This window comes from Haliaeetus albicilla, chromosome 7, assembly GCF_947461875.1.
Source record: "Haliaeetus albicilla chromosome 7, bHalAlb1.1, whole genome shotgun sequence".
NCBI classification, from domain to species: Eukaryota; Metazoa; Chordata; class Aves; order Accipitriformes; family Accipitridae; genus Haliaeetus; species Haliaeetus albicilla.
The window spans coordinates 45,016,957-45,036,236 of record NC_091489.1 but is presented as its reverse complement, the minus strand read 5'-3'; the positions used below and the strand labels follow the sequence as shown (position 1 = coordinate 45,036,236).

General features: G+C 41.9%; 1 protein-coding gene across 5 annotated transcripts in view; it reads right to left on the bottom strand.

The window, feature by feature from the left end:
- Window positions 1-18,658, bottom strand: part of APLP2 (amyloid beta precursor like protein 2) — a 48,533-nt gene extending 29,875 nt beyond the window's left edge. For all 5 annotated transcript variants that reach the window (XM_069788185.1, XM_069788186.1, XM_069788188.1 and 2 more), the window contains exon 1: window positions 18,454-18,658. In XM_069788185.1, coding sequence (XP_069644286.1) covers window positions 18,454-18,546 — 93 coding nt within the window. In that variant the 5' untranslated portion in view covers window positions 18,547-18,658. The remainder of the gene's footprint in view (window positions 1-18,453) is intronic.
- Window positions 18,659-19,280: the final 622 nt, after the last annotated feature.

Here is a 19,280-nt window from a genome sequence, read left to right as displayed (position 1 = left end):
GAAGAGTTACAAGTATTCCACAACTATTTGCTGCTACACTGACAAAAAAATGCCAGGCATTGAAAGATTACTTTGCTTAATTAAAAACAAACAGCACATGCCCCTCGAAAGTAATACTGCTTATTAAATCAGAATGCACATGAACCACAACCTGAGGGACTTCAGAACATGCTGTTCAGCACAGTCCCTATCCAGATAACTGAACGCTTCCCACCTCTTAATTAAAGAAAAAAAAAAAAAGCAAGCAAGCTTTTCTGGATTCTTTTCTTTTTTAAAAAATACATTTTTCTATTCTATCTGGAGCACAACACTGCAACTCTTCCTATGCCAGTGTAACATCCACAGATATGGTGGATATAAATTGAACTCGCAAGACCACTGAGGAACTCTAACAGCTCCTTTGGTACAAAAATGAGTCTTGTTACCTTATCAGCCTTCCTGTGAGCATAACCCTTGACGGCTGCCACTTTTAAATGCGCGAGTATTCTAACTTTTCACCCTTTCCTTGACTGAAAAATTGGTACCCACATTTGTGCAGGGACCCAACTGCTTTGAAGCCCAGATGCATGCTCCACATTACTGCTGTCTACAGAGCTGAAGTTCACGGGCATTTCTCCTTCCATAAGGCAAAATAAAAATAAAAATAAATTTTTTTGCCTTGGCAAAATAAAAATAAAAATCAAGATCAAGAAAATGTTACAGTCACAAACTCTACACTGCCAGCTGATCTGAAGCGTTAAGCTGGAGCTTTTGGAACAGTTGGATTGGCATTGTAGAACTGAGCCTTCCCAGGTCTCGATGTGCCGCACAGCCCTTAAAACCTCATGTTCATTGCCATGAATCTCACCTGTGAATTAATGGTTTATGACAAGCTAGTATTCAGGAAACCAACACTTCAATTAAAGAGGGAAGTTGGCAGAGGGACTTTACGCCCAAGAACTTCTGAACAGAATACTTAAAATTCCCATTTTTGGATGTATAACTCATAAACATGAGCAGAGCTTTCAATTCGTGCTTCAAATTGTGTTTCACACTTTGTTTTCCTTAGCTTCTCTTTCTGCTTTTATTCAGCAGATAGGTGGCTTGAACCCAGGAAGGCTAACGAATGCCTGACACAGCAGGCAGTAAATCTACAGACTAGCAGCTCATCCTAGCTTTATTGCTTTATTTTTTTTTAAATTGCTGATAATTACAATAATGCACATGGGCAGGGGTCCAAGACAGGAAGAATTATTGTCTGCAGGCAGATCTGGTGTGAGCTGATAATACCAGCCTGTGTTTGCTTTTGAATTTAAATGGCAGAAATCTCAGTAAAGCAGTCTTTGGCTTACTTTAACTTGCTGGAAGGGGTGGAGTTCTCATCTGCTCGTCCTTTATTGACTTTTGTGGTAGAGGATTCTGCACCAGCAGAAAACTGGAAACCAATGCAGGAGCTGCAGTGCTAGCTGGGGTACAGTTTATATTTAGATCGCTGCTGTTTATGGCTAACACGCAGCCTCGAACACTCGGAAGTTCAGTGACAATAATCTATGTACTTTCATACGTACCGACAGCAACCGTAGCATTACAAAGACCAAAACACTGCTGAAGCCTGAAGCATTCCCTACTGCTTTTGCACCCTCCTCCTCTACAGAGAAAAAGGGATATTTCCAAGTACCTGTGACTCACAAGCAGTCTTTTTGCCCTTGGAATTTGTACTAATGAGGTAGCAGATTATTTCCCCCTCCTCCTCCAGTTTATCATGCTCCATAAACCAAGCCTACATGAGTCATTGGGCAGATAATCTGCCTGTCAGACATTTGCACTCAGGAACTGCCGCATTCACATAGGGAAAGCAACACTGCAGGCAGTACTGGTACACAGCTAGTTTCAGGGAGCAGTGATCAAATTCAGTAAAGCCGCGATTCAGCACAGTCTTGGCTTCCTGAAGTTGTTTGTGTAACATGGTTGCCTTTGGCATCCTCTTTTCTAGCCCCAGAGAGACAAAGTTCAGAACAACTCAGTTGGAACATTCCCTGAATAAATGTTACTGTACCCAGAACAGTGTCCTTTAAAAAGGATTAATTGATAGGCCTCAAGCTTTCAAAACTAAAGCTTGTGTGTAATGGCGGGGCCTGGAACAGTTTACCTCAAAAGCCACCCTAAAAATATAAGGGAGAGAGAAGAGGTAGGCAGTACTACTGTGCCATTAATAAGCTTTACAAGGTGCACAGGTAGGTCCAAACATGCTTAATCAGTCAGGCTGCCCTCCGCTCCTCACAAGGACGTCAGGAACAATTTTCATGTAAAGCATCAGATGGCTGCACTTATGGCCGCTTCCTTCCCCTTTTCAGCAAAACACAGCAACGGGGCTATTTAAAGTACCCTTTTTTATGGAGCGATTCTAAGTCACATTACAGCACATGGAGGCTAGACCTATTTATTACTGGGCTAAACTAAGGCACAAAGTCAAGTGACTTGCCTAAGGTCACCTGCCAGTGGGCTCAGCTCGGTTTAATCCTCAACCCCTCATCGCTCCAATCTGTGTCATCATTCTGTCTTGCACAGCAAGACTAATTACTGCTTTCCCACATGAATTATTTGGGCATCTGAACCACAGAGACCCAAGATGTCTTGTTAGGTAGCCAGCAAGTGAAAACTTCAGTGCAAGTTAATGTTTTCATGTAGGCTAAAAATCTACTGAAGAAAATGGCCATGGGGCAATTTTGCCTTCCTGGACAATCGGAAGGGAGATCCAAAACACAACGTAGGAAAAGTGGCTATGATTTAATAGTGTTCCACTCCACTTCGGAAAAACATTTGACTCTCCTTTCAGCTCTAACTTTCATTACTGAGCTGACTGTTAATATGAACTATCACTGTTCACAGCATAAAGGCCTCACTGACAGCAGCACACATGTGGAGGAGTAATGAGATATGCTATTTTGTAACTTCTCCACACAGTTCGACAGCAAGTCCCTTCCATCTTAAGGCACTTTATCTACATAAGAGTTAGTGAATATAATCACTGTGGTTACCAGGATACAGAGATTCCATAATACACAAGAAAGTACATTTACAAAATCTTTCATCACTTCAAAACAATTTGTTCGAATCAAAAATAACTTCTGGACTAAAACTCATCACTTCTCACATACACACACAACTTGTCCACTAACTTTCCTAGTGGACAAAACTGGCAGAAAGGAGACCAAGAGAATAATTTATTAATATCAGGCAGGCAAAACCCAAACCTTTACTATTGATTCAAAGTGATTTACGTGCCAGGGGGGAAAACAACAAAACCAAACCAAAAACCTCCCCCAAACACCATGAATATTTGTTTTAGAGATCTTGCAAAGCCCACTGGGGACTTCGCAAAAAAGCCTGCAATGGAGAGTCCACTGTAGGAACCTGCGATTACTCAGTCTAACCGTGCATCTAACCACTCGAATGACTTGAGATAAAAAGGCTGCACAGATTGTGTTTTTATCTAACACACAACTGTCCAAAAAGCAAGCAGGAAACTGAAGGGCGTATTTTAACCGAGCATCAAGAATTTGAAGTGGTAACGAAAAATACCTCCAAAAAATGCAAGATAAAGAAAAGATAACAAGCATGAATGCACTTTGGTCTTGGTTTCAACCATTCATGAGCTCAAGTATCCCTCCCTTTATAGATGTTGTTCAGTATCACAGATCGGCTATTTATGTGCACAGACTGCAATTGTTTCGGAACACGATAAAACGCTCATTTGGTACCTTAAAGTCCTGCAATTAGGCTACACACAAACTTCCCCACAGCACACAGGAATAATTCAACAGGCATTGCTCTAACTCCACTGAAGCTCTGCGGGTCATGCTGATGGCTTTCCACCCCCAAACTCACAATGTTCTGAAAAAAACCCACCCCAAACCCCAAATTAATTGGTAATTCTGCCCTCCAAACAGTCCAGATGAAACTTCAAATCTGGAAGAGGAAGCCATGATGTTTTTAAGTCTTGGTTTTCCAAACCATGCTAATGACCATCTTTTGAAAATAGGAAACCCACAGCTAAAATACAGGGCTGCTTTCATCTTTGCTGCTCCTCTCAGAGCTTTGCCAAGTGTATGCTGAACCAGACCAAAATTAACATGTTACCAAAAAAATTATGGAACAGTCTTGCTGTTTTCAGTGTCCAAACTGAGGATATGTTTACACTTGAAACTTTTAAATTCTGTCAAAAGCACAGATTACTTCTATAAATTATGGGTCTATGAAAATAGTCAGCAGTTAGTAGGTACTACTGAGAACAGGTAACTTAACTTCAGCTCTTATTAAATATATTTAGGAAATAATGCAAATTCAGATTCTTAAACCAAAAACATCTCCCCACGCACCTTCCCACACACCTCCTCCTGTTATTTATTCTGAGAACTGCTCATGGCTTGTTATGGAGCATCTTTCAGGCAGCACCTTACATCACTGCTCACATCCAAAACAAAATCTTTTAAGAACCTTTAATGTCTGGAGGTGCAGAAATCAGTACTTTAAAAAAATTGTTGTATTTGCTGTTTAAAGATTCCCATACTGATATTCTAAGTTTATTCAGCTACAGTAAATGGTATGTTTTTTTCTTAAATAGAAAACTTCAACATGAACATCGCCTCAAGAAAGTTTGGTTTTCAGTTAGCTGCTCATTAGGAAAAGTTCCTACCACTTATGGCTTAAAAAAAAAAAATGAATGCAAGAGAATTAACTTTGCAAAACCATCTCAAATTCTCACCAAAAAATAGTCTTTCATTTTCCTGACTGCAGCTATTTTTGATCCCAGTAAACAGCAATAAAACTGATGAAAAGCTGCCAGTTTCCTTCCACTAATGCTGGCAACCTGGAGGTGAGCGAGCAAGCAAACAAGTGCAGGATAAACAATGACAAGCACTTCTTACTTAAGTAGCAGAGAGGCTGAAGTGCGGGAAGATGGCTCAGAGCAACACTTCTTACTTCCAAAAGTCAGATGGCGAAAGCTTTACTTGTTTATTTTAAGCTTGTGACCCAGCAGCCAAACGTACCCTCAGAAGGATCCCGGTATTAATAGCAGAATTTAGGCTCAAATCTCACCATTTACTTCCTTCTTCCAAAGCAGAGGATAAAAGGCCCACTTCCATCTATCCCCTAGAGCTCAAACACCTGGAGCAATATGACACAAGACAGAGGTCAAATGACAAAATGCTTTCTGAACCACCCCTAAAATTCTGTCAGCAGCAAGGTCATAGAAAGTGATGAAAGGACCTCAGTAATGCCTTAATGGATTTCAATTTTTTTACTCTTTAAGAGCAATCCTGACTAATTTAGTAGCATTTTATTTCTGAAGCATTAATTCATCAGCTGTAGTTTAATAGTCACAGCGTCATATCATAGCTAGGCTAGTGCACTGAAACTCTAATGGATGTATTAAACAGTTTCTTTAAAGGAAGCAACAGATCTCTACTTAGAATAACTGCTTAATGCTATTAGAAAATTAAGTGGTAATTTATAGCACAGACTAAAGCTGGCTAGGCTGCGATCCCCTTTACCGATTTTGCTGATCCTGAAAGTAAAACTAGTTCAACAGAAGCAAGCCTAGAACCTCAAATATTTCAGGGCTATCATTGTATAACATTTAACTGGCTTTGTATGTTGTACAAACACACCAGATTTTCATATGCTGTTTTATAGCTCTTCAGTCTACTGAACTAGATCAGATTGTGTAGCATTGCACAGAAATAAAACAAAATGGGAGAACTGATTTTTAGCTGTGATAAAAATGAGATTTCAACTTGTTAGCAATTTCTTCCAGGTTTCAGTGGGAAGAATGAACTCTGTGTGCACTGATACCTATTCCCTTGAGGTTTTCTTAAGCTTTTTCTGGAAGTTTTCAAGATAGGGAATAGAAAGCAACTCTTGCTTCTTTTCTGCCTACTTAGTTGAACTACAATTGAACATTAGATTGGTGGAAGAAGTTATATACTGCAGCTGCATACAGCTTATGGTCAGTTCTTTGACAAGTTTTAAGAAATGTGGCACTTCAGTAAGGACTTTGAAGCACAAACCCATATGAGCTGAAAGCTTTATTACAAACGTGGAAGCAAAAAAATGCCTGTTCTGCAACAGTGAGGGAAATTGCTCTTTGAAAAAGAGCAGGCAGAAGAGTTTTAGACAATCTAGTTATACCTTAAAGAGGCAGTATACACCAAGAACTTCCACCACCTCAATAGAAATTCCTTTGAGGTCTCTGAAAGGTACTGCTTTTTTTTTTTTTTTTTTTAAACCCTTTGTCCAGGCTGTCCATCTTAGCAGCAAAACAATTTTTTTGCCTAAAGACTTAGTATTCTCCAGCTGGAGGAACAGTAAAGAAAAACATCAAGATGTGTTATTTTGAATACAAGGATTCCAAACAATTCTTTATTTTCCTATTTGGAAAAGGCTATCAGACAGGAGAAGAGAGGGACTATTTACTACTTCTTGGAGAAGCTTTTTTGCCTGCTCAGATACTCTTGTCCAATGTGATACACACTTGAGTGAGAAAGAAAGAAATGGTCAGCCATCATAAACAAGTTTTACTTTCTCTGACTCTACAAGCAGATACAGACAGCAATGGAAATCCTGACTTAACACATAAATCCCATCACTAGGACAGTGATTGGAGGGTGGATTGATTTGCGTATTGATGCAATAGGTCACCCATTTTCCTAGCCATAGGCTGAGTAGTTTCAATAGAGCTTTCTCAAAGTCAAAGGCTGAAAATGTTGCACGAAGTTTGAACCCCAGAGAACGGTGGCTATGTTTTTCCCTAGTTGACTTCCCACATGGCCCACTAAGGCATTTTTTTGTTTCAGAAACACAGCTATGTACGCTTCTCAGCTGCAAATACTAACCTTGCCAGAATCTGGCAACTCATATTGTGAACTAGCCTTATGGAATAGATACAGATGTCTCGCATCGTAACACATCAGCACCCAAGAAAGCCATGCTGAAATTATAGCTTGATGATGCAATAGCATGAGACAGCTAGAAACATATCTCATTCTCACATCCTCATTTTGGACATCTTAAAAAATAAAAATAAAATAAAATCACCGAGAGTCCAAATGAACTCCTTAACAGACTACGTCTTAATTATCTCTGAGGCTGCCTCTCCCTGCACAATCCCCAGCTAGCCCAGACAGCAGCGATACCAGTACTAGATGTATTTGTGTCATGAGGCTAAGAACATTTAGAAGACTCTGAGAATACTGCACTGAGAATTTTTGTATCCTATTGTAATACCAGTTTGAGGAGGAAAACAGGTTAGGTTACCGGCACAAAATGAATTCATGTGTGTCAAGGGTGTGTGGTAATTCTAAAGCCTGGACAGCAAAGACAAACGGACTAACTATCCAGTTGCACGATTCCATTAGAGGTTGTCTATAGTTTCACAGTTACACCTATCAATAAAAGGGATGTGAATATTACCCCAGAGAGGCAGGAATAATAAGAACAGTCCTCTGCTTTGGGGCCACTATTTGTTCCCAAAGTTAGGATACTTCCTGTAGTGGTGAGAACTAACAAATACTGCTAAGCACTCGATTTTAAGTTTCACTCGGGAGCCAAGGTGCTGCAGAGGAGACCAACTATCCATTCATACGCAGGTGAGAAAAGGAAAGCAAGAAAGTGTGTCCGCAGGCAACAATAGGCCAAGTGTTTCCATATGCAAACTTGGCCCCAGTTTCATCTTTCTGCTAGATATCTGAAATTTGGCTCAAGTTAAAGATGTTCACATCCTGATGCATTCCAACAGATTGTACCACTCCAGCATGTTCAGTCTGTCGGTATCTTTATTTTGTACTTTACATGACATGTGGTGTATTTTGCAGCTTAATGACTATTTTAATCCTCTTCATCACCGAAGAACGTCATCTTAGATGTGATGTAGATACATACTGCTAGATGGAGGCTGCTCAGAGATGTATTTGAAGAGATATTCCAAAGCACAGAAGTCATCCCAAGGCAAATATTACAAAACAAAAATCTCTGCTTTACTTGATCTGGAGAATTTCAAGCTAGCTGCTATAACAGTAAAAATCTACCAGCCCCCTGTTACAGCATGAGAAGCAGCTTACAGGCAAGTCAGTAACATCCTCTTAAAAAAAAAAAAAAAAAAGAATAACTATCTAAGTGGCAATGCATCTCAAAGTCAACACCAGGGGAATAGCTGCTGGAAGTCTAGCTACAAACAGCTGTGCACATTAAGCCCATCTTAGACAGTTAAGACATTGCTACCAGCTGTGGCTAAATGTTTGTTATGCCCTCAGTTATATGATCAAAATAAATCTAATAATCACAGACTATTAAGTAACAGAACAGTATGAGTAAAGCTATCAGCCACTTATACAATGGGGAGTAACTATTTAGCTTTTTGCAAAAACCCTTAAAGATAGTGACAGAAAACACAAAAAGCCAAATTGAAACCAAGGACAGCAAGGCAAATGAAGTATAGTCATCTTTGCTTTTGCCTGAAGCAAAAGGCCATTTAGAGTCTTAGAAAGCAGTGCTCCTCACTTCTCTTCTACAGTACAGATGAAGCTTGCAGCCCAAAGTTTTGTGGGTATCTTCATAATATTCTTCTCTGGAGCAACCAGTTCAGCTGTTCGCATACACACAACTAAAAAGTATGACACTGGCCATTTCAGAACAGTAATGCTCTTGAAATACATCAGCCTCTATTACAAAAGGACTACAACAACGTATTCTAGTCAGTGCCCTCCAATGAAAAGGGGAATTAACATGCTATAGATGCCCTGTGGAAAACCTCCCATACAGTTATACTTTGAAAAGTATTCTTCTCATCATGCTAATTCCCATGTGAAGCAAGCTGCAAAAGCTTGCTCAATATAATTGAGTGCAACAAATCCATCCAAACCTAGGAATTTCAGCCTCAACTTCAAAATGCCTTTTGTCTGTACTGCAGATTTTACATTTAAGCAAATTTGAAAGATTTCCTGCCATCTTAACAGCCCTGCTACATTAGGAATCCAAGCTCTTCTCATTAGTCTTTCCTTGGAGCCACACTGCTGAGCAAAGGACCTGCTGGACAGGGAGAGAAAGCAAAAGGACTTAAAGTTGATCAGCTGGTTGATATTTCTTTCTTTGTCTCAACCTGAGAAACGAAGACATTCTGAAGCAAGATGTAAGCATTTATCTAAAACAGCAGGTATAAAATACACTACTATGGATTCAAATGTAGGTAATAGGTTTCAGCTCTTGTGATTAGTCTAAGTTCTTATGCGCAAACTCAAGTTTATCTTGTACATGCATACAACGAAAAGACCAATAAAAACAAAAGCATAAGCACGTAGCCAGAAGGTGAGGGACTTAAGCAAATCACAAGCTGCGATTCAGACCATAAAGCCAGCTGTGGACAACACAGGGATACAGCAGTGCAAAATATTACATTGCATCAAGCCTGCACTCTGGCAGGCCATTCATCTCCTGCCTTTGTTATTGGTAAATTGCTTCCGAGAAAGCGGCTGTTGCCCTAAACAGAATATCCACATACTGGCTAGCTTTGTTGCAGAGCAAGTACTGATGCAATTTGAACAACACAGCATTTATCAGGAGTGATGGGGGCAGGAACACTTTTTTTCCTGTTTTTACAGCCTGCAGTGAGTCTCTTCTGCTGTGACATGATGCTCTGTCCCAGGCCCAAGCTTCACACATCCACAGGAACAGCCTAACTTCATTCCATGACCCCCATCAAGAATTCACTCTGCCTGTTCTGGGGTCTGGCTCTTGCCCAGGTAAGCCTGCAGATCCATGTGTGTACATTCGCATCCGAAGGCTGAGCTCTAATGCACCAATATGTCGCAAACACAGAATTCCAACTTTTTTGGCTGGCTACCAGGAAAAAAAAAAAAAACAAACCTTCTCCACTGCTTGACATTTCCAGTGCTGAGGCTACAAGGCTCTACTTAAAGACTTTGGAAATGAAGCAGTTATTTGAAGCCCTGCAACTCAAACTACTTAGAGGCACTTAATCTTATTCCAACAGTCCAAATGGGAGCTGCGAGCATCCTGCTCCATTCAAGAGCAATAACTGGTTTCCACGATAACATACGCCCTCAACAATTTCTCAGTTTCCCTTTTTCCTGACAGGCGGCAACATTTAAGTACATGCACAAGCACTGCCATACCCTGCACTTGAGAATTAATCTTTGACCAAAACCGTTACACAGGCTAATGTGCTTAGCTTGGATCCTAACGCCCTTTCATTCTTTAGGGTTTCTAAACCCATATGTGACCTTGCTGTGTAAAACGAAATAGACATCAAATTCAATTTCTTCAGCTAGAGCTTTGATAAATTATGCAGAGAAAGACTCATGTTCAAATGCCGACACACTCACTGGGAACTCAAACCACAGGTCTGAATCAACATTTTGCATTTAATCTTTTGAGAGGAATACTTAGCAGATTAAAACAAATCTGCCCTTCTCTATTTCAGGCCACAGTTATTGTAAGACTACCAGCGTAAGAAGTCAACCAGCATTTGGTATTAGTGAATTATACTAATTCAAGCAGATTCCTCTAGGACCACTTTTGGCAAGTTACTAGTCCCAATATTAATAGGAAAAGATTAAACACCGATAAGAAACCCTACTACTTACCTTAGACCTGGCAACGCGTCATGTCAAGTCCAAATTCTCATATAGAGAATTTGGTGATTAAAAGCTTTATGCTGGAGGTTACCATACGTCTAAGCAGAGACCAGCTTCTGTTGTGAATATGCAATCCAAATCCGCTTGAAATCTAACATGAGTGCATAATGTTTATTGTAACAGATGGTATAGGCAAGATTTTTCTTTTTGTGGCTGTCACTTCACACTATGCAATGACATCATAACTAGTGGGATTCATCAAGCCAAAATCCAAAAGAAAAGGGACAAAGCTTTTGGCAGGAAGCGGGAGCTAAAAATAACATAAGAGCCTTTAAAGAAAAGCCCAAAGATTAAAAATGCAAATGTTTGGCTTTTGATTTAAGCATCTCAGTACTGAAGTTAGCATAGGGCAACTCCTGGAAAGTACCAAGTAGTTTACCAAAACGCTGTTTCATCTTTGCAGCAACACCATCACAAGATGATTTTTGAGGTCTCCTCACTATTTAGTGCTTTGAGGTGGCAGATTAAAGAACCCAAGCACAGCACCTGCGTGAGAAAATGCAAGCCCCTGTTATAGTAAGAGAGTTAACAGAATAATAAAACTCTCTCTACTGCAAGTATTAAAAAGCCCCAAACACTGACCAACACCTCAGAACATATCAGACATTTGAAAATGTAACCTAAGCAGAAGGTGTTTGTTGGAAGAAAAAAAGACCTAAATGAGTAACGGAACTTGCAACGTTAAACACTACTTTTATTTAAACATGAAGTTGTTGGTAAGAAGATGATAATTAGCTACTCTTAAATGGAAACTTCACTAAGTATCAACCTACTGTTACAGTAAGGAGGAACCACGGCCCCAGCCATCTCTGTGTGCTCGTGTCTGTCTGTCTGTCTCCGTCCTTGACCTGAATCAAAATACTACACTTCTGACTGTTGTAATTTTGTTATAGGGAGAAGCTTACTGTACGAAATTACTTAAATGCATCCCTGTCACTAAGCCAAAACCTGGAATCCAAGTGCTGAAGCATAGTTACCATCCAAGCTGCACCTCTGCATGATACCATGTATTAGTCACATTATCAATAGTTGAGGTGAACCGTAACACTACTGATGACTCAGTGCCTTACCCCGGAGCTAAGACACACAAAGCTTTACTGAGACAACTGGGAAAGAAAAGTCAGCTCCCGCCCTCTGTGTTTTTGAGTGCTTTTTTTTTTTTGGGGGGGGGGGGGGGGGGGGCGGTGTTGGTGTTCAGGCTGCATCTAAGTTATGCTGGCAATTTTTAAGCCTTCATATTTGGCAACTTGAAAAACTTTAACTCAAAGTCATCATTTCATAATGATTTTCAGTTAGTCTCTAAACACAGAAAAGCCATCTGAGCCAAACAATTATTGATTCTGTCTCCTCTGTAAACTTCTCTGAAGCTCACACTCTGCACAGAATACCAACTTCAGAGCCCGCTTCATCAATTGAAGGGCTTGTCTAGCCACAGCAACCTGCTGTACTGCTCACCTGTGCAGGAAATCATAGCAGTTGAAATAACTCATGAAACTTTCAAAGGTTCAGAAGAGAAATCCCACAGAAAGGTACCGCAAAGAAGATTAAACTCTGCAGCCAGGCACCGTTCAGCAGGCTTGAGAGCCAAGACTTCCCCCAAACCACTACTAAAAGATGTTACTGCATGGCATAACATAATCATCTTCAGAAAAAAATATCTGCAGAACACCACCTCAGGTAAAGCCATCATCCTTGCAGTCAGCACACAAGCACTGTGGTGACCCAACAATAACAGCAGCAATAGTCCTTACAGACTATTGTGCCAGTTTGACCAGGAGAGATCAAGTCTTGATCTCTAAACCAGATGAAGAAATACATACGTACACGTTCAGGAACCAAGTCTGCCTGTAGCAGAAAACAAAAGACTTTCCGGACCATGCCTCATCCATCAGTTCTCTCCATTACGAAACACAGAGAACCAACATGTGATTTGACTTTCTGCTGTCACCAATAAAATGGAAAGGGAAATAAAACATCAAACGCCATGGAGAGTGGCAACATTTAACTCTGCACACTGCTTAAAAGTGACTAGCACACTGCTGAAGATATAAACCAAAATGAAGGTCTGCAATGTACAAATTTGTACAAGAACATGATCATGGCTGACAGCACGAAATCTGACAACAAAACTTTATAATTAAATTTAATACATATATGGGGCAATCTCTCAAAAATAATGAATGCATTCTTTTCCCCACTGGCTGTATACAACACATCCACTGTAATACTTCAAAATGAAGTGCTGGCAAGCAGCTTAGCCACATGCGTTTCTGATCAGGTGGACACCTGATTACATAAAGTCAAACAGGCCATGTTTTGCTGCTAGAAAGATTAGTTTAACACCATTTCAGAACATTAGCATTTTGATCATTCATCTCAAGTGGGAACTTAAACTTTTACAAATGCACATAAAGCCAAAAATTTTGCATTTTCAACATCAACCCAACCAGACTGTGGAGCAAGCATTAGAACTTATTGACCATTTAAAAGCCATGCTACAAGGTGAATTTGACTTCTGTCTTCTTTTGTATGTGGACTTCCCATGTTCTTGCATGAGGAAATAGAGCTTAGAGAAAGCACAGTCAGAAATAGATATTTAACTCCACCTGAGAAGGCAGGTGGGGGTGCAGGTAGTAAATCTGGTGCTGAACAAGTTAAAAAAAAGCGACATCCACATGCAAGATGCGCACATGGAGTACATCCCCGCTTACAGTTGCAGGGATTCATAAATTAAAGGAAGTGCAAATCTGACTTTAAGAAGTTACTCTAAAAAAAACCCCAGACAAACTGTTTCTTGTGAAACACACATTTCCTTGTACACTGCCCCTCAGGAGTGAAGGTTCATTCCTATAGCACCCAACCAGAAGTACAACCTGCCCTATTTACATAACAGTAGTAACATGCTAAAGTTACTTTTTAGCCTACTGTATCCAATGCAGAGCCATCAGCTCTCCTGAACCAGAGGAAAGAAAGTAGTATGCTATTTTGGTCAATCCACAATAAAGAGAAAAAACTGACAATTTTATATATGAGTTACTTTGAGACTCTGCACAACACTGTCAATCCATTTCCTCTCCCTACTCCCACAAATCTGAGACTTATTGGAAGCTACAGCAAAAAGCTGAAAAATGAAAATATTGGAATGGAAATTACAAAATTAATATAGTCAAAGTGCCCTACGGACTCCATTTAAGGTAAACAGTAAGGTAAAACCTGGGATAGGATATGCCATTTGCCTGGGACAAACTTGCTGCTAGTAGAGAAAGCAGAGCATGCCCATTATGGGTGTAGATGACACTGTGGGAGAAAAAAGGGGAAATCTTGAAAGTTCAAGTACAGTTCTGAATTGGAAGCCTTACCAGAGTGGTTTCTAGGCCACTGCAAGTATTTGAAGCATTCCAATTAAGAGCAAGCATCATCTTAAATTAACAAGATGTTTCAGAGGTGCTGACTGCATGAACTAAAAATCAATGACACTAAGTTTTACTGCATGTAAGTAGCATGAGAGCAAGCATCTGAAGGATTACGTCAATTTAGAAAACCTAAGTAGTTAATGAGAAGAGTCTGAAATGCCAAAGTGTAGATAACAAGAAAGATCTAGTTGGGGACAGTGTATTTCTCTTCTATTTTCAACTGAAGAACAAGGTTATGGTTTAAGTACATTTGTAGAAGTAGATGCTACAGTCAAAATAACTTAAGTTTACAAGACTGAGTCCGTACGCCTCCAAAAGACACATACATAGGAAAAAAGGCAGAATTTTTATAAGCAACATCTAGAGAGAAGCCCAACTGGTATAGAGAACACAGACGCTACACTAATCCCTCCTTGCACTATGAAGTGCTGAAGGAGGAACAGTATGTAATTATAATAAAGCTCATATCCAGCTAAAGCCACCTACAGAATAGGTTTTGAGTAACTCTCAGGCAATGCAATGAACATATTAACAAAAAATTCATTTAATCCCTTGTAGAGATGTTAATGCCTAAATAACATTTAAGAGAGGTCATAAATATTTCACATGTGAAACAAGGAGAGCTGAAGGCCTTCTCCAAAGAGCAGAGCTTACCTTCAGGTGGCATTCTACAATGCAGCAGAAATTCCAGAGCCTCTCTGCAGTATCAGACGTCCACCTGATTTGCTTTATTTCCTTATACGTATCTCTGCTTCAGAGAAGCTTTTGTTGAGGCTTAGAAGAGGCACTGCATATAATCACTTTCATATGAAAGTATATTTCCTAACACTTACTGGCAAGCGAAGTTTTAGGATCTGAAAGCAAACTAAAGGCCACACGCTCAAGGCTGGAATTTTACTGAGCTGTTTCTACTCAGGACTTCAACACAGAAGTGGAAATTTCCCCTAGGTGGAGTTCTTTGTTCAATGCAGCAGGCAATTAGAAGTCCCTAAGGTCTGCAGAAAAGGCACAAGACTGATATTTTTGTCGGTGAGATTTTAAGAATTAAAAAAAAAAAAAAAAAACACACAAAAAAAACATGAAACCCACAACTCTGCTGTAAAACACACTTGTTTTTTTTCCTCACCCCAGATCCTGGTAATTTGGAACAGGCAGGTAGCAGACCTAAGCATTCAAGATAGCTTTGGAAAAAGACCACTAAAACCAAACGTGATTAAAAAAGCAGTATTGAGTCTGCATCGCCTCAGATTTGATTATACAAAAAGGTCAAGTGATAAAAAGAAACTCTGCACCTTTAAAGGCCTTGAGGGCACAGCAGAAGTAGTTTATCATTGGAATACAGATCAAGTTAGAACAGATTTATTTTCTTTTTCCAGTTGGCATCAGTGTCCTATTTGAAGTTCTCAGGGACTTCACAAGCAAAACACAGCAGTCACTGAATTCAGACATAACTCTAGGACACATACTATGATGGAAAGAAAAACATCAATATCTGGGTATCAATGGTTTCTCTAAGCTCTTCTATTCGAATTCATTTGGAAGAGAGATTGTCAAAGGTTATCTGCCATCAACTCACAACGATCTGAAAGGGAGACTGACTGTCACCGACAACAAGCCCTCATGAATGCTGTATTCAAAGGTTCACATACCAATAATTTAAGAAAGAAAAATCTGCCACTCCCCTTCCTCTGTGCAGGAAAGAAAGAAAAACAAATTGTAGTCGCTAAGAAGATTACCCGGTGTTCTAGGGACAGGGACTGGTAGCTACGATAATCAAGTGAAGGAAAATCCACCTAATGGGACCGTGCCAATCCAACTAAACTAGTAATTGAAGACATTGCTACGCATTTTCCTTAACTCCAGTACACTTTCAAACATCATCTTTTATTACTGGGGGGGGGAATCAATCTCTTGCATATTTTTCATCACATTACTGGATAGCATCCAGTAACAATCGCAGTATAAAAACCAAGAACGGTAACCATTTCACTTCCTAAGCTCTGCATCAAGATACTATTCTTGCGAAAATCTGGCAGCAATAAAGACTCGAGAGCTGCAGTCCCCCACAGACAAGACAATAGGAGAGGATGCAGCAAAAATAAGAATTAAAATGTCACAGTTGACATTTTCTGTCAGCAGATTAAGGTAGCTGTTGTGCCTTCAGAGGATGCAAATTCTGCTGCAGGAATGGCTGAACAGATGGAAGAGGCAACGAGGACAGCCTGGTGCACTAACATAACCCCACACTAGTACCGATGCCTGTCAGTGAAGACTGGACCGCTGCAGGTTGGGAGTGAACCCACGGCCTGTAAAACCAACCCTATTACAGACATCGCAATCCTCCGAAAAAGAATGAGGCAGAAACAGTTTCGCTTTAATCCTTTTCAAAGGGGTCAACACCCCCATTCTCTGGGGCTGCCAGCCCCTCCTGGGGTGCTGAGGTGCGACACTGCCGCTCTCCCCTCTGTGCCAAACCCTTCGCCAACCCTGTGACTGGCGAATCCTGGGATTCTGCTTCATCAGACAGACACAAGGCTTCGGAATAAAATTACAGCTAGATTTGTTTTCCGACTTGGCATTTTGTAGCACATGTCCATAAGCAGCAGCTTCCAGAAGGGATGTGCATAGCAGCCGAATTTGCCTCGGATATGACAGAGGAAGTGACCTACAGCTGGAGGAGTTTCCAAACAGGTGCAAGAGATTAGATTTAACACGGTCACCTCCCAGCAGCCAGGATAGTCCCCTACCACCAAGGCAATGCCAAGTAACCTGATCTTGGCATTAACTAGACACCCTCAGAGCAGCCCTACCGAGTCTTAAGTTATCTTTCCTGCAAGATAACCTCCACACAAGTTTTTCCAAAGACAATTATCACCACATTCCATTGACTTATAGAAATTTAACAGAAGGATTGGTACAAAGTAGGTGCAATACCATTCCTCAATAGCAGCTGAATACACAAAAGTCGTTGACTAGACTAATTTCACACAACACACATTAAAAAATATTAAAGAACCACGCTTATTGCCAGTTAGTAATTACCACCAGCTTAGGGCTTCAGATTTTTGCATTGCACTGAAGTAGAGGTTCTGCTTAACCAAGCTTGTTAAATTTTACTCTGAACTACCAAATCAAGCCATTCACAAGTAGCCACAAGCCTGTTCTTTATCCATCCCTAAATAACCCAGAACCTATACAAAACAGATGTAGCTGTTTTGCATTTCCAAACACCACTCAGGTGCAGATTATTAAACTCTATTTAAGTGCCATGTTTGAAGCTCAGCATGTACTTTGCTCTTTGTTTCACTCTAATAGATAGGTTATAGTGTAAAGTTTTTAAATCTACATGATTTTTTCCTACCCGTCTTGTTGTTTAGATAGCTAGATTACACAAAGTTTTTGGTTTTAGAGATAAAGTTAGAATTCTCCCCCTCCAATTACTTTCATATATAGATACAAATGTCATATATATATGTGTGTGCGTGTGCACGCACATATATATGAATTGCAACATCTAAGCCACATCTGTATTAAGTGCACACCCTTTACACTTGGCTGAAGCATCCCCTCTGGAAGATAAGGAAACAGTTCCAACCCGAAGACTTATTCGGGATCTATCAAGCAGACAGCAGCCAAATGGACTGGTTTAACAGAGGTTTTTCCCTACGAAATTGCCCTCTAATACTCTTTTAAGCTTCTAGACCAATCTGAAGCTCACAGCTCTTGCCACCGTGCCAAGAATACAGAGGTCACTTCTCAAAAAAAAAAAAAAAAAAAAAGAAAACCAAAACCCAACAAAAAAAACCCCAAACCAACCCATGCTTATAGTGAAATGAAGCTGCTAAACCATGCGATCTTTGGCCAGATAAGAGGCCTGCGGTATTTGGAGTGCTTTCCTGAAAACAAGGGAAAAACGCGAACCCATCACCGCCTACCCCGAGAAGATCTTACAGAAGCTGGTCAATCTCCAGGTCCTCCCACGCAAGCAGAGACACCTTGAACGCCCCACTTATCTTCCGCCTTCACAACCGCAGCCCAGCTGCAGGGTGACCCCAGGCGATAACGCACCCCCCCCCCAAAATTCACCGCCCTGGGTGTGTGGAGAAAGTCCCACCTGGGGCTGCGCCGGAGCCCGGTTTCCCCACGGCCTCTCTTCCACCTTCACCCACCAGCCGGACAATGCCCGGCACCGGGTACCCTCCCCCAGGGCAAGCCCGCTCGGAGCGGGGGCCGCACCCGCCGCCTCAGCCCGCCTGAGGTGAAGAGTCAGCGGCGCGAAGCCCCCCCCCACACCCTACAACGGCCGCCCGCGCGCCCCTAACGGCCGAAACCCGGCCCCCTCAACCCACCTCGATGTAACCGGCGAGCGTGGCCGCGGGACCGGCGAGCCCCAGGAGGAGCAGGAGGGGAAAGCGCAGCGCGGAGCCCATCATCATCATCATCGCCGCCGCCGTTCCTCCTCCTCCTCCGCCGCCGCCGCCCAAACGCTACTGCGGCCTCAGCGCCCCCCTCGGCGGCGCGTCGGGAGCCGCCTGGCGAAGCCCCGCCCCGCCCCGCCCGCCCTACCCTATCGCGTAGACGCGGAGGAGTGACGTCCCGGCAGCCCCCGGCTAACGGCCAATCGCCGCGCCGCCGAGGAAAGCCGCCCCTGCCCCCTGGTGAGGAAGGACGTCTGGGCGAGCGAGCCGCGCCGCCCTCCCCCGCTATCAGCCAATAGGAGGAGGAGCGGGGCAAGGTGCCCCGCCCACGGGGGATGGCGAGGTCCCGCCCCGCCGAGAAATGGCGGCCAAATCTGCGGGCTGAGGCCGCGGGGAGGCCCTGAGGGGAAACGCGGGGCGGGGAAACACCCCAGCGGGATTTTTCCTCACCCCTCTTTTATTTTCAGGCTGCCGTAGAAATTAACCGCCCACGGGAAATGCCTTACCTCGAGGAGCCCAAAAAGCCGTGGGCTGGATGGGGGTCTGTGGACTAAAAGCCCTCCGGCCTCGTTGCTTCTCCCCGCCACAGCGATGAGGAGAGGGTTTGCTGGGCGGTTTCCTCATCTAAAAAGAAAACTCTCAGCACAGCTGTCCCCTGTTTCTTAAAACCCTTGATCCGTGACGCTACCAGCAAGCTCCAAGCCCTGCTTGTTTTGGAACAAAAACCAACGCAGTTGTGCTTTTTTTTTTTCTCCCCC